This window comes from Megalops cyprinoides, chromosome 4 (assembly GCF_013368585.1).
Source record: "Megalops cyprinoides isolate fMegCyp1 chromosome 4, fMegCyp1.pri, whole genome shotgun sequence".
Classification (NCBI taxonomy): Eukaryota; Metazoa; Chordata; class Actinopteri; order Elopiformes; family Megalopidae; genus Megalops; species Megalops cyprinoides.
The window spans coordinates 45,217,043-45,236,827 of record NC_050586.1 but is presented as its reverse complement, the minus strand read 5'-3'; the positions used below and the strand labels follow the sequence as shown (position 1 = coordinate 45,236,827).

The following is a 19,785-nucleotide window of genomic DNA, read 5'->3' as shown; positions in this document are numbered from 1 at the left end:
GGACCGCCTGGTCCCTTGGAGAAATCCAGAACACTTCCACGGGGATTCCCCTTCAGAGAAGACCCCCCTTCCGGTACAGCGACGTTGCCCGGCGATCAGGTGGGGGGAGCGGTCAGGTGCTCATGTTCTCCAGGGGCAACGCTGACCAGCAGCCTGATGGTACCGCTACAGCCTACCTAAGCCCGGCCACACCCAGAGGGAGCCAGCGGACTGGCAGAGCTGGCCCCTTTGGCCCTGCTTCTATGCTCACCAGAAACACTCCATGCGAGTATGGAGGAGAAGTAAGATCAAGCGCAGAAATTATGGGCTGCTCAAAGGGCAGGCTGGAGAGGAAGAGGGGAACAGCAAGTACAGAAAAGGAAGAACCAAACGTAGGTATGGTATGAAAGCTGACTTAATATAGTGCGCCGAGTCCCTAGACACGTTTATGTGCAAATTAAATTACATACATCTCTGGGGTGAATTCTCAGAACTCAGAATCTTGAAACTGCCTCACATCCTTCTAAGGAACTGGTACTCATTTGAAATTACTACTGCTTGAACGCACAGAGGGAAAACAGGAAAAACCAATGCAAACCTTTTCCAGGCATACTGTATATGAATGAATCATTATTATTGGAAAAAAATTCATGCACTGGTTTGGTTTATTTTTTATTTCATTGTGTTTATTGCATTAATTTACTGGCAGGTTTCCCTCACTTGAAGAGGACCAAGCTCACCTTTGAGAAGGTTCCCGGGCAAAGTGATGGACAGACAAGACTGACATTTTTCTAGCAGTCAGCTTCCTCTCACGGCCCAGCTCTGGACTTCACTCAGTTACTCAGTTAAAAATAAAAAGATATTGCAGAAACAAAAGGGATGTTCAATATGTGTTGTTAATTCATTATTTAGCAACCTGTCATGTTACGTTATAAATATAATTGTTTCCAAATATGAACTGTTTATTGACTTTAATCAGATCCAAAGCCTCACAGTTTACAGAAATACTAAAATCTATCTGACATTGTATCTCCTTGTAGTTTGTTTGAAATATGTTACTTGGATGAAAAAATATATATCGGAACTGGTCCTTAAGTCATTTACAGGGAGTTGTAAAATCTCTGTAGTCTTCTGTTCAACAGGACCTCAATGCTCTTTCAACTTTGAATATCATACTTTAGAAAGTGTTATCTTTGTGTTTATGTTTTCATTTTATTGAAAAATTAAATTCATTTTTATGACTGCCAATTTCATGATATGTAACAAATAAGAAAAGCAATGAAGCATCACAAACAGTGAAGTAATAAGGTCAATGCAGTTCGATTATGGAAGCTGTAAATTTCCTCACACAGTATTTTTGTGTATTTTATTTTATTACTTCTGTATCTACTTTAACGGATGTATATTTCATAGTATCAGTGTAAAGTTCAATGGTTTAAAGAGCAACATTGCTCGTTCTCAAATTTCCATGTTTACTGAATGTGGTACATTTTTGGGATGTTTAACAAAGCGATTTGCACACATGTTGGAGAAAATAGTGAGTAGCTGGGTTGTGAAATACCATCTATTTATGAAAACAGAACTTCAAGACTTGAACCATTATACCTAGGTTTGAAAATTCTCATTAGAGCTACATTATTAGTAAAATATCATAACAAGGAGCTTTTGTCCTGTAAAGAGCTGTAAAATGGAGTCTCTCTCAGTCATACTGTATGCATCACCTCACAATCACCTCACAACACAGGGCCACCTCACACAAGAACTCCAAGTAAATTGATCATAAATGTTTAAACATGAAACACTTGATTTGAATAATGCAACAATTCTTGTCCTTAACAGACAAATTATGTAGCAGGAACCCAGGAACCCGGCGAATGGTAGGACTATGTCACACTTGCCTTAGAGTAGCTGGACTTCGTTGTGATTCCAAGAGCATTTGTATATCAGCGATTGAGAGGAATGACCACACATTCACCTGAGACAACAGATTGGGAGGTTCATAATTTTGTGTGGCATCAACTGACACAGTCCCTTGTGAGCTTCACCTTTGATCTGTAGCATCAAAGTTAATAATCATTGTTTTCAGTCTTGATCTTCTGCTTTAATGCAGTTTGCAATTGGTTAAAATAATTTGATTAAATTGAAGAGTACAGAATATTTTTGTGCAGGTCAAAATGATTATTTCCAGGTTTAAAAGACTTCAAGGCTTTTGCTGGATGTAACGTTGGCCTTCACCTTGACACTCTGCTTTATATGACAACAAAAATGCAAACAGTTATATTAATACAGATGTAAATGAAGTTTATTTCAAAACAAAATACTTTACACTGCTGTGTGTTTTCTATAGAAGAGAGAAGCTGTAGGATACAAAGCCAAAGGCAAGAGTGTGATTTAGGAGCACAAATTATTTTCATACACAAGCTAAAAATTCTGTAATATATTACATTTTAAGTAAGACATTCCCTTCATTATAATAAAATAAACAGGACACCGTATCAACATAAAAAGGGCCAAGCATAGTGATCAAATGTGTGTTGTACCATATTTCTAATGCATAGAGACATTCTCAGGTCTTCCTTCTGTCAATTTATAGGCATCTGCAAACACATTGTTGAAGGGAGTTGAATTGGCTGACCTGTATTTGGCCTTGTTCATACCTCAAATATGCACCTCCTTTCCCCTTTCTCATCTGTACCAGTATTGTCAGCTATGCCCTGCACACATGCTCAAATTGCACCTTTCAAGGTATCAGTTGTGCTTCTATAAATTGTCACAAGCCTCACCAAATTTTATAATATTGCATATTCTACGAAGTGTCCACTCAGTATCCAGCATAAAATACATTATTTTCGTCTATAAAAGGACTGGATTTCCCATGGCTGAATGAAGTTTTAAATTTCCCTAGAGGCACATGAAACCTTGGCAGTGAAACTAATAGTCTGAAATAATTAGAATCTGAAGAATGGCAGCCACACAAGCTGAGCTAGGAGAGGAAATGAATGGGATCTGGGTTGACTTGGAGGTTGAGACTGCAACAAAAACCCACTTGAAACACCTAAAAACACCCTCCTTAAAAGTCCACTTTGTCATATTGCATTTGTAACAAATAATCCCTGTGTGTTTATTATAGATTTTCAGGGTAACCCATAGCAAACACTGTTCTGTATAACCACAGTTTACCATCTTTTCCTTAAAGGGTAACTCCATCGTTAAATGAAAATTTCAAATTATGTTCCAACGGTTCACTAAGTAGGTACATGTATTCTATATGGAACAACATATTTAAAATCATTCTGCACTTTTGTAACCTCCAGTGTACTCTGTGGAATAAGCTTTAGATACAATTCCTCTTTGTAATAGCTGGTTTATGTATTACTGTGTGAAAGTGGAGCTGATGCCATTTTAGTAGAGCACTGCCCTCATGCAAACAGAAGGAGTGTGACCACCATCACAGTGCATTCTGGGCCTTGGAGTCAAACAGAACAGCAGCGTATACATGCTTTAAAGGCCCATTTGAAGATTGGAAGAACTAACTTGTTACAGGGTGTTGCAAATCTTGACATGGACAGAGGGAGAACAGAACGCGCTGATATCACAGTATAATAAATAGTGGAAAGAAATGGAGTTTTAACCAATTCCTTGCTTTTCAATGTTCATAGAGAACATACTAACTTATTAGGCTAGGATCCACATAATACAGCTTAGACTTTAAGGGCAGCTAGTACGACATTAAGCAAGTGTTATTTTGTTTCATGATATGTGTTCAGTGGTCACTTTATATGGGTAAAAATTGTCTGTGAAATTAAACAGAAATGTAGAACTTGCTGAAAAAGTGGACTGTGGTTAATTATTATTGGCCTCATTCACAGTGAAAAACCAAATTAGCATACCGTATTTCACTTCTAGAAACAAATGTCAACACTCAGTCCTAGGCTCAATCCTGTGTTGAGAACATGGAGAAAAGTGTTCCCATATGGCACTAGTGTAACAGTTTCGCTGTGTTGTACAAAATTTCTGTTTTTATCAAATATATACATTTTTCCACTTGTTTAAAATAGCATACAAACATTAGCAAAAAGTGTAAAGTAACCAAAAATGAGCAGGTTGTTGAAGTGGAGCAGGGGTTTCTTGTCATCATTGCTTTGTTCCCTCCCACTGGGCAGAGTGCTTAAGACAATCATGTTATGCTTCTCCCTGTCCTGGTCTGGTCTGGTGGCCCGTCCTGCAACAGACAGTGACGCACTGTCCCCAAAGTCCCACCACATAACTGCTACTGAGTTCAAATCAGAAAATTACAATAAACAGCTATGTGCTGTTTGTAATCATTCTTTTTAAAGAAAAAGGAATCAGTGAAGTGTAACAGTGTGGCGACATCGTAGCGCACTGGTTAGAGAACTTAGATGATAATTATAAGGGTGGATTTTGATAATCCCACTGTGGCTCTACTGATGTAACCTTGAGCAACATACTTTGTCTGCCTTACTTTCCTGCTTCATAACTGGAAAATATGTTCAAAGCATCTTCTGTGAGTCATTTTGCTTAAAGGCATCTGCCATGCGAATAACTACTGGAGATTTAAACTAAAAAAGGAGTTGCATCTTAGTTCTGGTATACCTAGCTTCTGCCACCAGTCTCTACCCCAGGGTAGGGTAGGGTTTATGTAGTTGCTAGCGATTAAGTTTGGGTAAAATGATCCCTCATCAGCTGTTGGTGGCAGAAAGTATGGTTTAAAAATATATTCATATGTAAAAAAAAACTCCAAAATTCATTTATGGTAGGGGAGCATTCAGAATCAAAAGTAAAAAAAGTGCAACATATATAACTGCTGCTGTACTCTTGGGCAAGGTACTTAACCCACACTTGCCTCAGTACATAACCAGCTGTATAAATGGATAACATTGTAAAAAAAACTAACCGATGTAAGTTGCTCTGGATAAGAGCATCTGCTAAATGCCAATAACGTAATGTAATGTAATAATGTTAATAGCACATAGGGACGTTCAATAAAAACATGTCTACATTACAAAAGCATTTTAAAAAATATCACTATATTACATTTGAAATATAAATTGTGATTCTAATTTCATTTATGATCTGGAGAATGCACGTATTGGGGGAGAAAATTCTGGTATTTTTTAATTTTATGCTCTGAACACATGGCTTGTGCAAATCAGATTTATGAATACATGACACAGCCAACTAGGCTGGGCTTCATTTCATTCTCACCGAAAAATTCTCTCTCTTCTCTTTTAGCTAGGCATTTCTGCGGTGACCTACCCCTCACTGCAAAAATATGGAAGTGGAATTCACTTCCATTTTGTGCACTTCTAAGTTCCAAAAATGACAAAACTGACAGTGCAGTGTAGGGTGAAGATTTTGAGAGGAGAAGAGGTCAGGTACCTGCAGTCTACAGGAGAGAACAGGAGCGGGGCTCTCTGAAGGGGTTGTTCCCAGCAGGGACCCCCACCAGCAGAGCATCCTTACAGGCATTCTGGAGGCAGTACTGCTGGAGCTCAGCTGCTGCCTGGGACACCTGTGAAGAAGAAAAGTGATGGGAGGGTGAGGTGTCATGATCCCAAAATGGTGACACTGTCATGTTCTACCAATGACTCACTGATCTGAACCAACCATAGTATTTTGCTATGGACTAAAAGTATTTTGACAGGATCTCATGAGCCAATGACTGTTGACATGAGGTGGCTCCTCCCACTATGGGGTACATGAACCTTTCCTTTCCTGTCACTAGAAAAAGGAACACGTGACACAACAGCCTGGGACAAAGGACACAAAATGGGTATAAGCCTGATATATGCTTAATATCCAGGTTTAAATGGTGTACTGTAAATGACTGGGGCACATTTTTGGATAACATTAAATAAAGCCATCTACCTCCATTGTAGTTTTAGATTACTACTTTTAATTTTTTTTACTTGGTCAGATTAAGCATTTAATCTGGGTAGTTGATGCCAGCTGTCATACTAAAAAGATTGCTCTCTATCAAATTACAGAGTGACCAGTGTGTAGTGTATAAAATCACCTGTGCTCAGACCAAACGCAGGTATTAATCTGCCAGGTAGGTGTGTACTAGTGCTGAAAATTTCCTCCCATCACCACATCTCAGTAACAAACAGTGAATGGTGTAGCAGCACACCTTCGATCAGAATAATATACTGTAATATTACTGAAGTTTCACATTCACAACCTCACAACATCCTAACATTTTATTCCAGCCCTCAACTTTTTTGTCATTCAAGCACCACATGGTCTCATCACCAAAGTCTTACCAACCACTCTGCTTCTGTCTGGCTAAGGGGTGAGGGGATGTGGGGCCATGTCCGGTGCAGGCATTAATATTTGTCCACTCCTGGCATTCACTGAAATGAGAGTACCATCTGGAAGGTAAGGATCCCTAAACGTCACTCCTTTCTCTGAGGCCTTCAAGTAGCCTGTCACTAGTCTGGTTGGTTTGAATGCCTTGGCCAAAGGGTGTCACAAAAAAGAAAAACTGCTTTCCATTGTGTAAGTAGCCTTTGCAAATGTCATTCTCTCTATGGACTGGTACTGGGAATTAGCTTTGATTATAAATACAATGCAAAGCATACAGAAAGACTTACACAAACCTATATGCAAAAGGATGGTTTTCATACAGCAAATCAAAATGACACTTTTCTGCTCCAACAACAACTGGGTTGCCATGAATTCCAGTGGTTGTCAATGGGCTGTTTTCTTGGTTGGGAGGCATTTATCTCCATGCACTCAGTTTCATAATCAAGCCCAGTCTGCAGTCCCTTAGACATTAGTTGTTGTTAAAAGGATAAGTTATGGACAGAATTGGACCAAACTTTGTGAAATGATTATCTGTGGAAAGGGGAAATGGTTCACTTTTAACCTACCACATTTGTTAAGGGGCACAGAGTTATTGACTGCCATTATCTGGTCTACCTAAAAAATATCCGTTCTATCATTACTATTTAGATTTTTAATAATTTGTATGTTTTGTGATTAGAAGAACTTCTAGATAAGTAAATGCTCTGTGTAAATCTGAAGCGGGCCACAAGATATGTTTACTGATGGAGTCTCAGAAGTGATGAAAATGAAATTATTTAAATAATTTTAGCCAAAAATCCTTATCATCTATTAACTCTGTCGCCAGTAGGATTTCCCTGGGCAACCATCATGGAACGCTGATGGGTAATAGAATTTTTTTCAAGAGCGATGCTGTCATTGACATTGGCCTTGATTTCATGAAACACCCTACTTCACCATTATAATGAGTGGGTGAGCTGTATTTTGTGTCTCCATGGGTCACTCTAAATAGACACTAAAGCCTTGCTCTCCAGCTTTAAATAGCCCCCTCTGAGTCCTGCTTCCATTTTTTGGTGGGATTTTCTGTTTATTTCCATCATTCACAGATGACTGCACTGTGCACCCTCTATAATCAGGCCACACCCCTTGCTATTTTTAGTAGTTGCATAGAGAATAATGTGAACCGAAGCCTTCAAGATCCACTGTTGAGAGACGTTGACATGGCAGTGAAATGTGATTTTGCCTTCCCGCATTACCCACGTTAACTGCTCGCAGCTTCTGTCAGAAGGTAACCCGAAAGTAATTTTCTCAATAATCCCGATCGTTTGTCCAGTCTTGCTCCATTTTCACACTTTACTATTGTAAACACCGGGGGGAGGGGCAGCAATGTGAGCGACCCTCAGACTAATTTGAGTTCCAGAAAACCACTTGCTTTATTTTACAGATTAGCAAAGAGCAATGTTAGGCAGACGAACGTCGTGTGCATTTACATTTATCCCCACAACCATAAACGCAACTTGTTTTATTTAAACAAGGCAGCCGTATCTATAAAACGTTTTTCCTGCTCTGCAGATCAAATGATCACAAATTCTGTTGATGTTCACATTGTTCCAACAAGAGAATGCACTCCACGTGTTATGTACTTTACATAACAGAAGAAAAGAAAAAAACAAAACAAAACAAACAAACCAATCATAATTACAGCACACGACGAAGTAACGTAAAAAGTTGACCTCTCTAAGTGAGGGGAACCCAGCGCAAAGCAACCCGTGGTATACTAGCAAGCTAACTAACTGTTAAACCCTATTCAAACATATCCCTATTCAAACATATTATACTGTATGTTAATAAAGACAGACAGCAGTAATGAAGGCAAATTTGAGATTGTAACAGGTTTAAAACTGTTGGCCACTTATTCCCCTATCCCGCAATTCCTTTGGCAGGTTATCTCTTACCTTTATCCGCTCGACGCTGGCCTCAAGTTTCAGTTGGTCCACAAGTCGACGCATGTTGGTTATATTGGAATCTGAGGACATGTTGTCCGTATAATGTTACAAATGAAACAATTATCAAAAGCGCTCCGCTATCGCTTCTGTATGCAGTGTGGGACGTCGATCTCTGATGAGCCTGATTGTTCACGGACATCAATTCAGCGAAGGAACTGCGCAGATCCACTGATCCGAATATTATGTGGATGGGCTAATAATGGCGACAGGTGCTTCGACTAACGCATTCATATCAGTTAATAATTAGGGGACATGCCTGCTCTGTACTGATTCTTGTGAACAAATAATGTTGATGTTTCCTCCCAGGGAGAAATTAGAACATACATGGTTGTAGAACGAGGTTTCCCATAAACTCGATATGGCACATAACCATGACCAGATATATATTTCAGGTGTTGCATCAGATTTGGATCTCCCTGTCAAATTTGGTTTCCTTCAGGTTTTAGCACATTGGGATGTTTGTTAACACGCGCCCCACGTGAATTGCGTCGTTCTTTCTACTGTTCCTAAAAGACTTATCTAACCCAAACCCTACCCTGAACCATAACCCAAATCCTAACTGTAATTCTAACCCTTACCCTAACCCTAACCTCAATACTGGGGGGAACCGGTTCTCATGGGGGAACCCAATATGATGCTACATCTGGTAAATGGAAGTGAAAAAGTTCAGGGTTAAAAAGGTATGTACATATGGTACGTTGTTAAATCTTCAATATGGAGGGCATTCATGTAAAGCTGACTGATTTCCGTGTAAGGTTTCTGACATAAAGTATACTATAAAAATGGCACACATGCAAGTTGTCTGTAAATGCACTTTAAAGTCTGCAGAAATGGAACATTTTGTGTTTTGCTGGATGTGGTGATGAATGGTAAGGTTCGTAGAAGGATAACTATGGTGGACGTATAGATTGTATGTTGAATCATGATTATCATGAGTATTACAATAACAATGAAAATAATAATAATAACAATTATTATTATTATTATTATTATTAGCTGTTACCCAGACTGAATTACCCAGAGAGACATAGTTTCTGTATCATCCATTTACCCCACTGGATATTTATTGAAGAAATTCAGGCTGAGTACCTCACTCAGGGGTACAATGGTAGTGGCCCATCTGGGAACTGAACTTGCAGCCATTCAGTCCCTACTTACCCATATGCTGATGGGCATATGTATGCAGAAAAAAATGTATAAAATCTTGTACATTATCTGCTGTGTGTGTATCGTCATCAGTACGTTCCTTTAACATGATTTTACTCTCTAATCACAATGTTTAATTTGCATTGTCGAAGGCAGATGTATCCACGATCCTTATTTAAAGTTCAATGTCTTCAGCATGTTGTACACAACATACTGTAAAAGGGCAGATCAAGTGCTGTCATGGCGTAAGGTGAAAGGAGTGTACTTGACGTCTAAGATGATCTATGCAATGTGAAGGAGAGAGTTGTTTTAATTTATTTTCAAAGTTCATATTAAGCCAGGCAGGTTTCAAAAGTGTTGGCCACTTATTCCCCTATCCCGCAATTCCTTTGGCAGGTTATCTCTTACCTTTATCCGCTCGACGCTGGCCTCAAGTTTCACTGTCATGGCGTAAGGTGAAAGGAGTGTACTTGACGTCTAAGGTGATCTATGCAATGTGAAGGAGAGAGTTGGTTTAATTTATTTTCAAAGTTCATATTAAGCCAGGAAGGTTTCATCGTAGTATGCATACATGGAGTTAACAGTAGCCAAACACTTTTCACATACAGATTGCATTACAGTGTTAATGTTAATGGCTCATTGACTGATGAATGATGTTAAAAATAAAAAGGATTGTTACTAAAGAAACATTGTGATCAAAAATAAGAAAAATGAGACTTATTATATACACATACATGAAATTTCTAAAGGTAAAGGTGAACAGGGTAGGCAAGCATGGTTAACGTTTAATAGAGCTAGTATGGTATGGCATGGATAAATAGTACACAAATAGTGTCTAGTTTAGACGTGATATAACAGTGCAATGTATGTGTGTGTGTGTACAGTATCTGCTTGGTTAGCTGGAGAACATGCATGTTTCCATATCTGAGTCTTTTGGAATATTGTCCTTTCCATAGAATGTTAAGTAAACTGAATGGAATGTTTGGTATTCTGCAGGGAAGGCTAAGAGAGAATCCACATGCACTTTTAAAAGTATATACTTTTTAAAATATATGTCATTAAAAAGTATAGCAACAATCTACACACACAGTAGAATATGGTATGGTTCTTGCTCTGTTAGCAGACAAACTGGGAGTAGATAGCATTTATATTTTGGAAATGAGACAGATAAGAATAAACAGAAAGATCCGCACATAATGCCATTAATAGGATACGTGCTCTAAAACAGTTACCACCCATATTGTATTGTGGGATTATGCTGCCATCTAAAGGAGTTTTTTTGAAACTACATAAAACAACAAAGCGTTAAATACAAGTTCTCGGTATCTTTTTGTGTTTTTGTTTTCTTCAAATCAAATACAATCTAATAATGCAGAGAATTGCTGAGTAAATGACCCCACTGTCACCCAGTACTAACATTCCTTCAAAAATAATTCATATCTCTGTCTAATTATAACAAAAACATGATATTACAGAAATTACATACATACTGGGTCATTTTTGCATTTTAAAATAAATTAAAAAGTCACATACGTTAGTCTTTACTGCATTGCACGAAGTAAAATCATATTGTTAGCAAGTAATGATCTACACTATAACATAGCTAAATTATAAAATTAATCTGCCAGGCTCATGGTTCTTTCAATGGTGAATGATACAATATAGCTCACACAGTTTGGAACGTGACATTCTGTGGATTTAGATAATGCAGATGAATCTAATTGGCCCAGTGAGAACCAGTGGGATGTTTTGAGTTTCAGGTGGAGAAAGACTAAGGGTGAAACATGGAAAGTCACTCTGAGAGACAGAGCTTTGTAACACTTGTTGAATGTCAAGAAATGTGCAGAAAGTCACTGCACTCATTCCAACAAAGTAACAGCTTTTGTCTTGTTTTATTTAGAACATGGCAAGAAGTAATTGAAGAGTTATTTTGATCTAGTTATCAGTATCTGTCATCACAGATGATGTTCATTGATGCTGGATCATAAGGCTATCAAGTGTAGCTAAACATTGTGATGTTTGATGCACTTTGCATATAGCCACTGATGAATCTGTCATACAAGACCCATTTTTCTATCATACAACAATAATGATTCACTATAGTTCTTGGTTCACTTTACAAAACATTTCATGATATGATAATGATTCTTTCACATAAAGGTATGCTCAAAGTAACACGAAATATTAAAGAATGATCAATTTTTGAAAAGTGTTTCAGGAAAGGAAAAATCCAGTTACCAGTTTTAATATGTGTTTCCAATTGGAGCTTGAAATAATTGCATGTTTCTGGAGGAGGTGAGTATGTTTGAAAATGAAGCCAAGGGAGCATGTTTAGTTGGATATACCAAGCACACACCACACTAAGCACCCTGACAAAGTTGATCTAAACACCTAGAATGTCCTGTATAAACCAAACTTTCCTGGGTTTTTTTTTTTTTAAAGTAAATACACTTACAGCAAAACAAAACCTCAGTTTTTTGTTTGCTTGCCCACAGCAATCGCTTGTTAATCTGCCCTGTGAAGGTGTCATGTGTGCTTAGAATGTTGATATACATATTAATTATTACATTTTCATTATAAAAATGGCTCTTATCCAAAGCAACTTACAGCTTCTTTCCATTTATTCACCTGGATGTGTACTGAGGCAAATCAGGTTAAGCACTTTGCCGAAGGGTACAGCAGTGGTGTGGCACACGGGGAATCAAACTGGCAGGCTTCGGGTTGTGGGCAAGGCTTCATACCACTACTCCACACATTGTACATAGACACTCAGAGGTAATCCAGAGATCACTCGGCTTTGCTCTTCGTCTTTGATCGGGTGCAGCATCTCTTGAAGCAGAAGGCACATGTTTTGATCAAGATGAGGATGACCAGGGTGGTCATGGCCAGCAACGCAGCTAGCACATCCAGACTGTGGTACTGGTACCAGGTCAGGTTGTGGGCCTGCACCCGCAGGTGCTTGGCCCCTTTGTTGCGCATCACATACTCGACCCAGAAGACAGCCTGGTCCCGCGGCTTCATCGGCTGGTCATGGTGGATGCGCGACAGCCTCATGGCGCTCTCCTTATACCTGCCAATCACAAGAGGCGCAACACAAAAGTCACTTGAAAGAAATAACGTGGAAGCCATATGCAGTGTCATTCATCTAAAGGGTCAAATCTGAAAAGATTCAGGAGGAAGTTGAAGGCCAAAATTTAATGTGACTGCTGTATGCCTTGATTGGAGTGACAAATTTATGCAACTATTATGTGAGCCTGTGTGTGTGTGTGTGTCCATACATAAATTTAATTATTCATGTATTATACAACATTACATTTCATTTCATTCAACAGTAACTGAAATAAAGGAATTTATTGTGAAACAAAGTGAGACAAAGAGACAAAGAGATTCTAAATCATTCACTCTACTCTACGCCAACCAAGCTGCAATATAGAAGTTTATGTTTTCAATTTTCTACCCTCTAGGGTTTTATTATTTCCCTCTGGGACCTTGTTTATTATTTCATCTTCTGGAACATAAATTATAAGAAAATAACAGAAAAGCAAATTACAGCATTCTAGGTCAGGTACATAATATACAAAGTGATGATTAAAACAACCACCATGATTGCAGCTCTCTGATTTGGCAATGTTTATCTTACGATGGGTCATGTATCACAGTGTTGAGGCCCTCCACCAGGTCTTTGGATTGCATGGAGTTAAAGTCAAGGATGACAGCAGCTCCTCTGCTCTTCATGTGGATCATGTTGTCTGGCTGGTCAGCGAACATGGGGATGCCCACCATTGGCACACCATGATAAATGGCCTCATATATTCCATTTGTCCCACCATGGGTAATGAAAGCTTTGGTTTTTGGGTGGCCTGATCCAACAGCAACAACAACAGAGACACAACCTCTTTAGTTAGCCACTGCCTTTCAATATGCCCCTCAGTGAGGGGGAGATTTATCGCATAGCATGAAAGTTGTGTTCACAGTTCGAGGTGTGATCACTCCACTGTGTTGTTTGATGGAGACACTCACCCAACAGGTCATTCTGAGGGATCCAGTCATAAATTCTGGTGTTAGGAGCCAGAGTCTCAGGCTTCTCTCCACTGTACCTCCACAGCACCTCCGTGTGACCCAGACAAAGCAACAGTCAACAACCCTGGACTTGGATGTGACACTATCTGAGACCCACCACTCTGTCATGTGACAACAACCCCCAAAATCTCATAGAATACTACACACTATCATATCATTAGGTCAACCGTTGTAAAGTAAAGTTTATTCATCTAAAGTGATTGCCATTATCATTAAAATGCATTTGGCTATTCACTGTGTAGAGAATTTATTATTAGTTATATATTATTATTATTACTATCTTTTTTTAGCAGTTGCCCCTTGTCTAGGGGGATGCACATAAATAATATTTTAAACATTATCCATACAAACAGCTGGAATAACTAAAACTATTAGGGTGAAGTACCATGCTCAACTCAGGATTTGAAACTGCAACCAGTGTGTTAGCAAGCCAGTTTCCTAAAAGTCCCTCAGAGTACTGGCTGTATCTTCCAATACTTGAATTCTTTAAAATTCTGTACAATTTAGAGCAACATATGCAACAATAGGGCATGTCATAAATGATTGTTAGGTCTGAACCATTGACTAAAACAATGACTTATGTTTAATTATAAACATGCATACTTTTCCTCTGAAATTAAGAATTAAATCTTGCATTCCATGGGAGTTCCTCAATCCACAGGAGTGACTAAGTGGATTTATACTCCAAGGGCTACCTTTGGATCCATGCATGGTTCATAAGCCAAACATGATTCCACATATACTGTGTATAGCATACACATATTCACATCTTTAAGTAAACACCACTGAGTGCTTGCTGTAGCTGAAGCATTTTTTTCTCAGTGAGTCATGAATTTGGGGCAATGCAGAATGTTGGTGAGTGGGTACTTCATTTGTTATATTTATCACTAGGAGGACGTGATGTGTTCAGATTACATAATAATATAATACATAATGCTGGGATAATACATAATACATAATACATAATGTTTGCTGATACCTACCTGAAATCATAAAGTGTCATACATTGTCAATGATGATCATTGTTAACATATTATCATGCAAAACACATCCAAATTAAAACTTGTCTTAGTGCTAAGAATTGAGCCTCTGGTGCTGAACTTTGTGTGGCACCCTTATACTTCAAAATAATGGACCCATAATAAAATTACTATATAAATACATAGCAGGGCTGTTAATAATATTTCTAACAGAATGGATTTTAAAGAGAAGATTGGACAGAGCTGATTCCTGACCTTCTGTGGTATCTGCCCCAGAGCATGGGCGATCATGTTTCCCCTGTCTCTGGTCAAGTTCTTGATCATGGATCCCAGAGTGAACACCACAATCCCATCATCCCCTGAGGACTGCACAAACTTCTCCACGTCCTTGAAGAACATTGAGGTTTGGTTACATCACTTCAGACTGGTGCACCATAGAGAAAACGAATTTCAGATGACTCAATGTGTGCACTGAGTTTGCAGTTCTGAGATCTAAAAACAGGACACATGGACCATTCTACATTAAAGCCCTTAGTTCATGCATTGACAGAAGCGCTGATTTAGGTGTCTTTTGAGTGAACATAGAGCTCCATATTGCAGAATGCATGAAGCGAGTAAAAAAGTTCTCAGTGCTGGTTTTAACAAGAGTGTTACATGGTGAATTAATCCAATCTCATACTGTAAATACATCTGCTATTATCTTCCTGTGCTTTTACACAGATATGTTCAGATTCAGTTACCCTGACATAAGACATATTTAGGAATACCTCGGGTAAAGGCTTGGCAGGCATGCAGTGAAGTCCACCCACAAACTTGAAGTTGGGCAGAAAAGGGCGGGGATACTCAAAGTCCCAGTAGGTACGGATCAACCAGATGTCAGCTCTCCCCATAGATTCACAGAACGATGTTGGTCTCCCTTTGGAAAAGAGAGGCACATTTATTAAGTATTTCTGTTGACTCTGCAGCAAACAAAAGGCAAAATAATAAAACAAAAAACCTGAATGAGATCAGTGCGCATGGTACAATATTTTGTAGAGGTCCCCTCCCTGGACTAAGAATACTGTTTGGGCTGATGATCACTCTCACTCTCTGTCTCACTATGTTTTGTCATCATGAGGGTGGTGTTAATGAACAGGGAAATCTTGTACTTACTTTCCAAAAGGTCACCGACAGTGTTTATTAGGTATATACACTACTTTTCTATTACAGAGAAGCAAAGTTGCTTAATAACTGGGCTTGCAACAAGACTATGGGTTCAAAATGCCTGGGTGGGACAATGCTGAGGAATGTACTTTACCTGAGTTGCATCATTAAATATACAGCTGTGTAAATAGGCGATATGTAAGCTATGAGATACAGTATAAAATCCAAGATGGATACGGTTGACGTCTGAGCAAATAAATGTAACATAAAGGTGAAAGGACACTAAAATCTATATGCACCCATTATTTGTGGTGTGTTGCAATCGGGCTGCATGGGAGTCAAAAGGTAACGAGAGCAGTTCTAACAATAATTATTAAAAGGAAAAGGACAAGGTAAAAGGCTAGGAAAAGAAAAAGTGAAATGACAACAATGCATAGTATTAAGAATAAACAGAGGCCTTGATCTAACTAGACTACTACTGCTACCACCACTACCACTGCTAAAATACTACTGTGAATATAATTATATTGTATGGTATTATATTTAGTATTATTTTAAAATTTGTATAGTATATGTTTGATTGTATGCTAAATGACTGGACACCAGTGCTGAAGTCTTACTTTCTGATGGAAACAATTACCCTAGTGTTTTTCCAGATTTCTGAAATGTATGAAAATGTGCAAGATTAGGGTGTCACCTGAGAGGGCCTATCACTGTGTCTCCTTACCTAAAACATCGCTGTAGAGCTTATCATAGGTTTCCCACACTTTCATGGCTATGAAGTCCTGTGACAAATAGAAGAGCAAGTTCCACAGCCTGTCAGTGAAGCCCATGCGGTCAGTGAATTTCCCCATGGCTCCCGGCACGAAGGAGGGGGGAGCTGGTATCTGCCCGCACAGCCTCTCCATGGTGTTACCGATGGAAAAGCGCAGGGTGTACACCAGGGGTATGTCCAGCAGCTCGGCCACCAGCTCGCTGCAGGGGTAGATGGGATCTGCAAGCAGGATGTCAAACCTGCCTTCCCTCAGCCTCCCCATGACAACGTCAGATTTCAGCAGCCCTTCACAAATGTGGACGCACATCGCCGTGTCCTTCTTGAAGAGCTGGTAGAACCTCAGGTAGATCTCCCAGATGCTCATGTGGTCCATCTCGTACATGGAGAAGTGAAGGAACTCCTCCATGAAGTCGTTCACCATCTCCAGAGAGAGTGACACGTTGAAATGCTCGTAACCAAACCTCGAGGGCTCGGACGGGTCCATGAAAAGGGATGCATTTTGAACCAGGACCTTCACCTCGTGCCCTCTGTCTATCAGTGTTTCCAGCACAGGCTTTAAATTAAGCCAGTGACTGCCCTCGGTGTGCCACACTAAGATTTTGCCACACTCCACATGCCACATAGTGCTACCCATGATGCACAACTGCAGAAACACACAAGTAAGTCCATACTGTCTGAGCTCCATTGTGTCAAATGAGCAAACCTACCATGAAACTGCTTTTTCACTTTTATGTCTGTATGGATTTAATCATTAACCGGACAGCCTGAACTTTAAGTCACTGCACCACCATCCTTATCAAATGACAGATAAGAGCATTAATGCTTGATTAATTTTCTTGATTCCAGGTCAATGTACAATGTTTTGGAGCGAGTTTTAGTGTGCAGACCTACAAACCAAACAATTCAAGTACTTATAATTCCCTCACTGTAAAACACAGAAATAAGCAAACAGAGTATGTACTTTTATGATCCCAGAAGTACATTACACAACCAGCATTTATCAAGTTTTCATTCTAAAACTCTCCTATTGCATCATTTCTAGCATTCTCAATCTCGCCAGCAACCTGCCTGCTATGTTTCCTGAGCTGTCTGCTTTCTCTGGCTTCTTGTTTTCTTCTTTTACTTCCTCTACCCCTCCCCCAGCTCTGCCCTTTTCCCCAGGGATGTAAACCTCCCATGTGCTCTCCACACCTATGCGTGGTTTCTAAGCTTTTATAACATAATGGGTTTGTTTTCTTTCCTAATACACTCCTTAATGAGAGTGGTTATCCTTCTGCTTTGAGAAGGGTTTCATTCCACCTCTCTTTCTCTCTCTCTCTCTTTCTTTCAATAAAACTTCCTTTTATTCCTTGGACCTCTGTTGCCCAAACCGCTTCCTCGTTTGTGTCTTTCTTTACTTCCTTTTTCATGATTATCTTGTTTGTATTTGATACATACACTCCTTAAATTCACCACTAATCTAACAATGCATCACCTATCCAAGGTGCTTCTTAACAATTGTAAACAAGAGACTGCTAATCTAGAGGTAACTCCTTTTGACCTATTTTGATTCATTTGACCAACACTACTTAAAATATCCTCATATCTTCACATTTTGATTCATGAGAATGTTGATATTAATCTGGTGAGAAACTGTAATATGAGCTGAACACAATACACACAAAGACACACACACACACACACACACATATAACCACTATGATTATGATGTGGTATACAGTGGACATACATATAATTATGGACTTCTCATAGTTGTATCAAGATTTAGCATGCATTTAAAAGGTTTTTAGGATGTAACTGCTGTTTAACATTAAAAGTTTGGAGACTGCATACACTGTATGTGGAACAGTGTTCTATATCAGGTCTAATTAAATTATTTGAGGGAGCTTTTACAGGGTAGTTTTACTATTGTATATTATTCACACTTTTCCAGTCCAATTGAAACAAAAGTTTCTGCTGCTAAACTCATGCAAAGTCATGATTTTGACCTTTCTTTGCAAAGAATATTCATCCTCTGAACAGCTTTGTCTCATCTGAGATGCAGCCAAACCATTCTAATAAGGTAGGCCAAACATGAAACAAAAATTTGAAGACACAAAAGAATATAAATGGAAAAAATAATACTACTGATTAAAACAGGGTAACTAGTTCAGCAAGCTTGCGCGGAGTATTCATGAAGCACAATGTCAGATCTAATGGAAGATAATACAACAGCTGAGGGTAACTAATGCGACACACTATGGGTTGGCAAATGCAATGGTGGTGCCTGGTGTCATGGCAACAGCGGGGGTGCAGCTGGGAAAAAAAGGCAGACATGGAGAAGGCAAGCTTCAAGTCATATTGCAGTGTTATTCAGAAGGTTCATGCCCCCACCACTGTTGATATGGTGGTGAGCAAAAAGGGTCTTCAGTTATTACAGTTTTTTACAATCACTAACATCTTTTTGTCCAATCTGTAGTCACATTTTCAAAACTCTAAACACAATTAGCACAACATCTGTCTGTTGTGGACCATACCATTAACACAATACATGTTGTTTTCACAGAATATGCAGTCAATTAACATTTCTAAAATGCTTAAATTTTCTTTACATACAAGCTTACCCAATACCAAAATTATGGATCCTTCTTGTCTTGTTTACAAATGCTTGCACACAGCATGCCAGAAATGAATACCTAATGTCCAAAACCTTAAATATAGTATAAAACCTCTACTTCTGCAACAACAGCAGCTCAATAGCTATATTGAAACAGCCGATAAGCATTTTTGAATGAACAGATCATTGAAACACTGAGAAATAGCTGATTTAAGTTGTGTAAAATAGACCAGCCACAGCTGATTACAATCCCAATCGGTGATATAGCCAGGTGTTGAAGTTCTTTCAATTACATGGACATATACAGTAAAAAGGGGACTTTTTGGATTGATTTTGTTCAATGTGGATACAGAACAACACAGAGGAGCAGAGAGAGAAAAAATAATGTCTGGACAAGGGAGAGGAATAGTTGGACGAAGGAGAAAAAGAGGACCAGGGAGAGAAGTAGCTGGACCAGGGAGAGGAGCCGGACCAGACAGAGGAGTAGTTGGAGCAGGACAAGGGAGAAGGAGAGGTAGGGGGAGAGAAGTAAGAATGCGTGCATCACGTGACCAAATGTCCCTCCTGGATGCAATGAATGCCGGCTGCAGAGACATCTCAGCTGAAGACTGCCAGGGGTGGATAAGGCATGCCAAGCATTTCTATCCAAGGAGCACAGCGAGAGATGACATAAGATGTGGTGTGGATGAGAGCATGCACACATTCAACACTCAACCAAAAAATGTAGAGTGGTTTACAGTAAAAGGAAACTGAATTATAAAAAGACTCTCCAGT

The 19,785-nt window shown here is 39.2% G+C and overlaps 2 protein-coding genes across 2 annotated transcripts; both read right to left on the bottom strand.

Moving 5' to 3' along the window:
• Positions 1-2,344: 2,344 nt before the first annotated feature.
• LOC118775953 (guanine nucleotide-binding protein G(I)/G(S)/G(O) subunit gamma-10-like) lies at positions 2,345-8,469 on the bottom strand. Its single transcript, XM_036525942.1, has 3 exons — positions 8,241-8,469; positions 5,380-5,512; positions 2,345-4,201 (listed from the first exon to the last, which is right to left on the bottom strand). Exons 1-2 carry the CDS (start codon positions 8,319-8,321, stop codon positions 5,387-5,389), a joined length of 207 nt encoding a protein of 68 aa, XP_036381835.1. The 5' UTR covers positions 8,322-8,469; the 3' UTR covers positions 2,345-4,201; positions 5,380-5,386.
• Positions 8,470-12,224: 3,755 nt separating this feature from the next.
• LOC118775951 (UDP-glucuronosyltransferase 2A2-like) lies at positions 12,225-17,058 on the bottom strand. Its single transcript, XM_036525940.1, has 6 exons — positions 16,368-17,058; positions 15,265-15,413; positions 14,753-14,884; positions 13,458-13,545; positions 13,078-13,297; positions 12,225-12,507 (listed from the first exon to the last, which is right to left on the bottom strand). The coding sequence occupies exons 1-6, from the start codon at positions 17,047-17,049 to the stop codon at positions 12,225-12,227; spliced, it is 1,554 nt and encodes a 517-aa protein (XP_036381833.1). The 5' UTR covers positions 17,050-17,058.
• Positions 17,059-19,785: the final 2,727 nt, after the last annotated feature.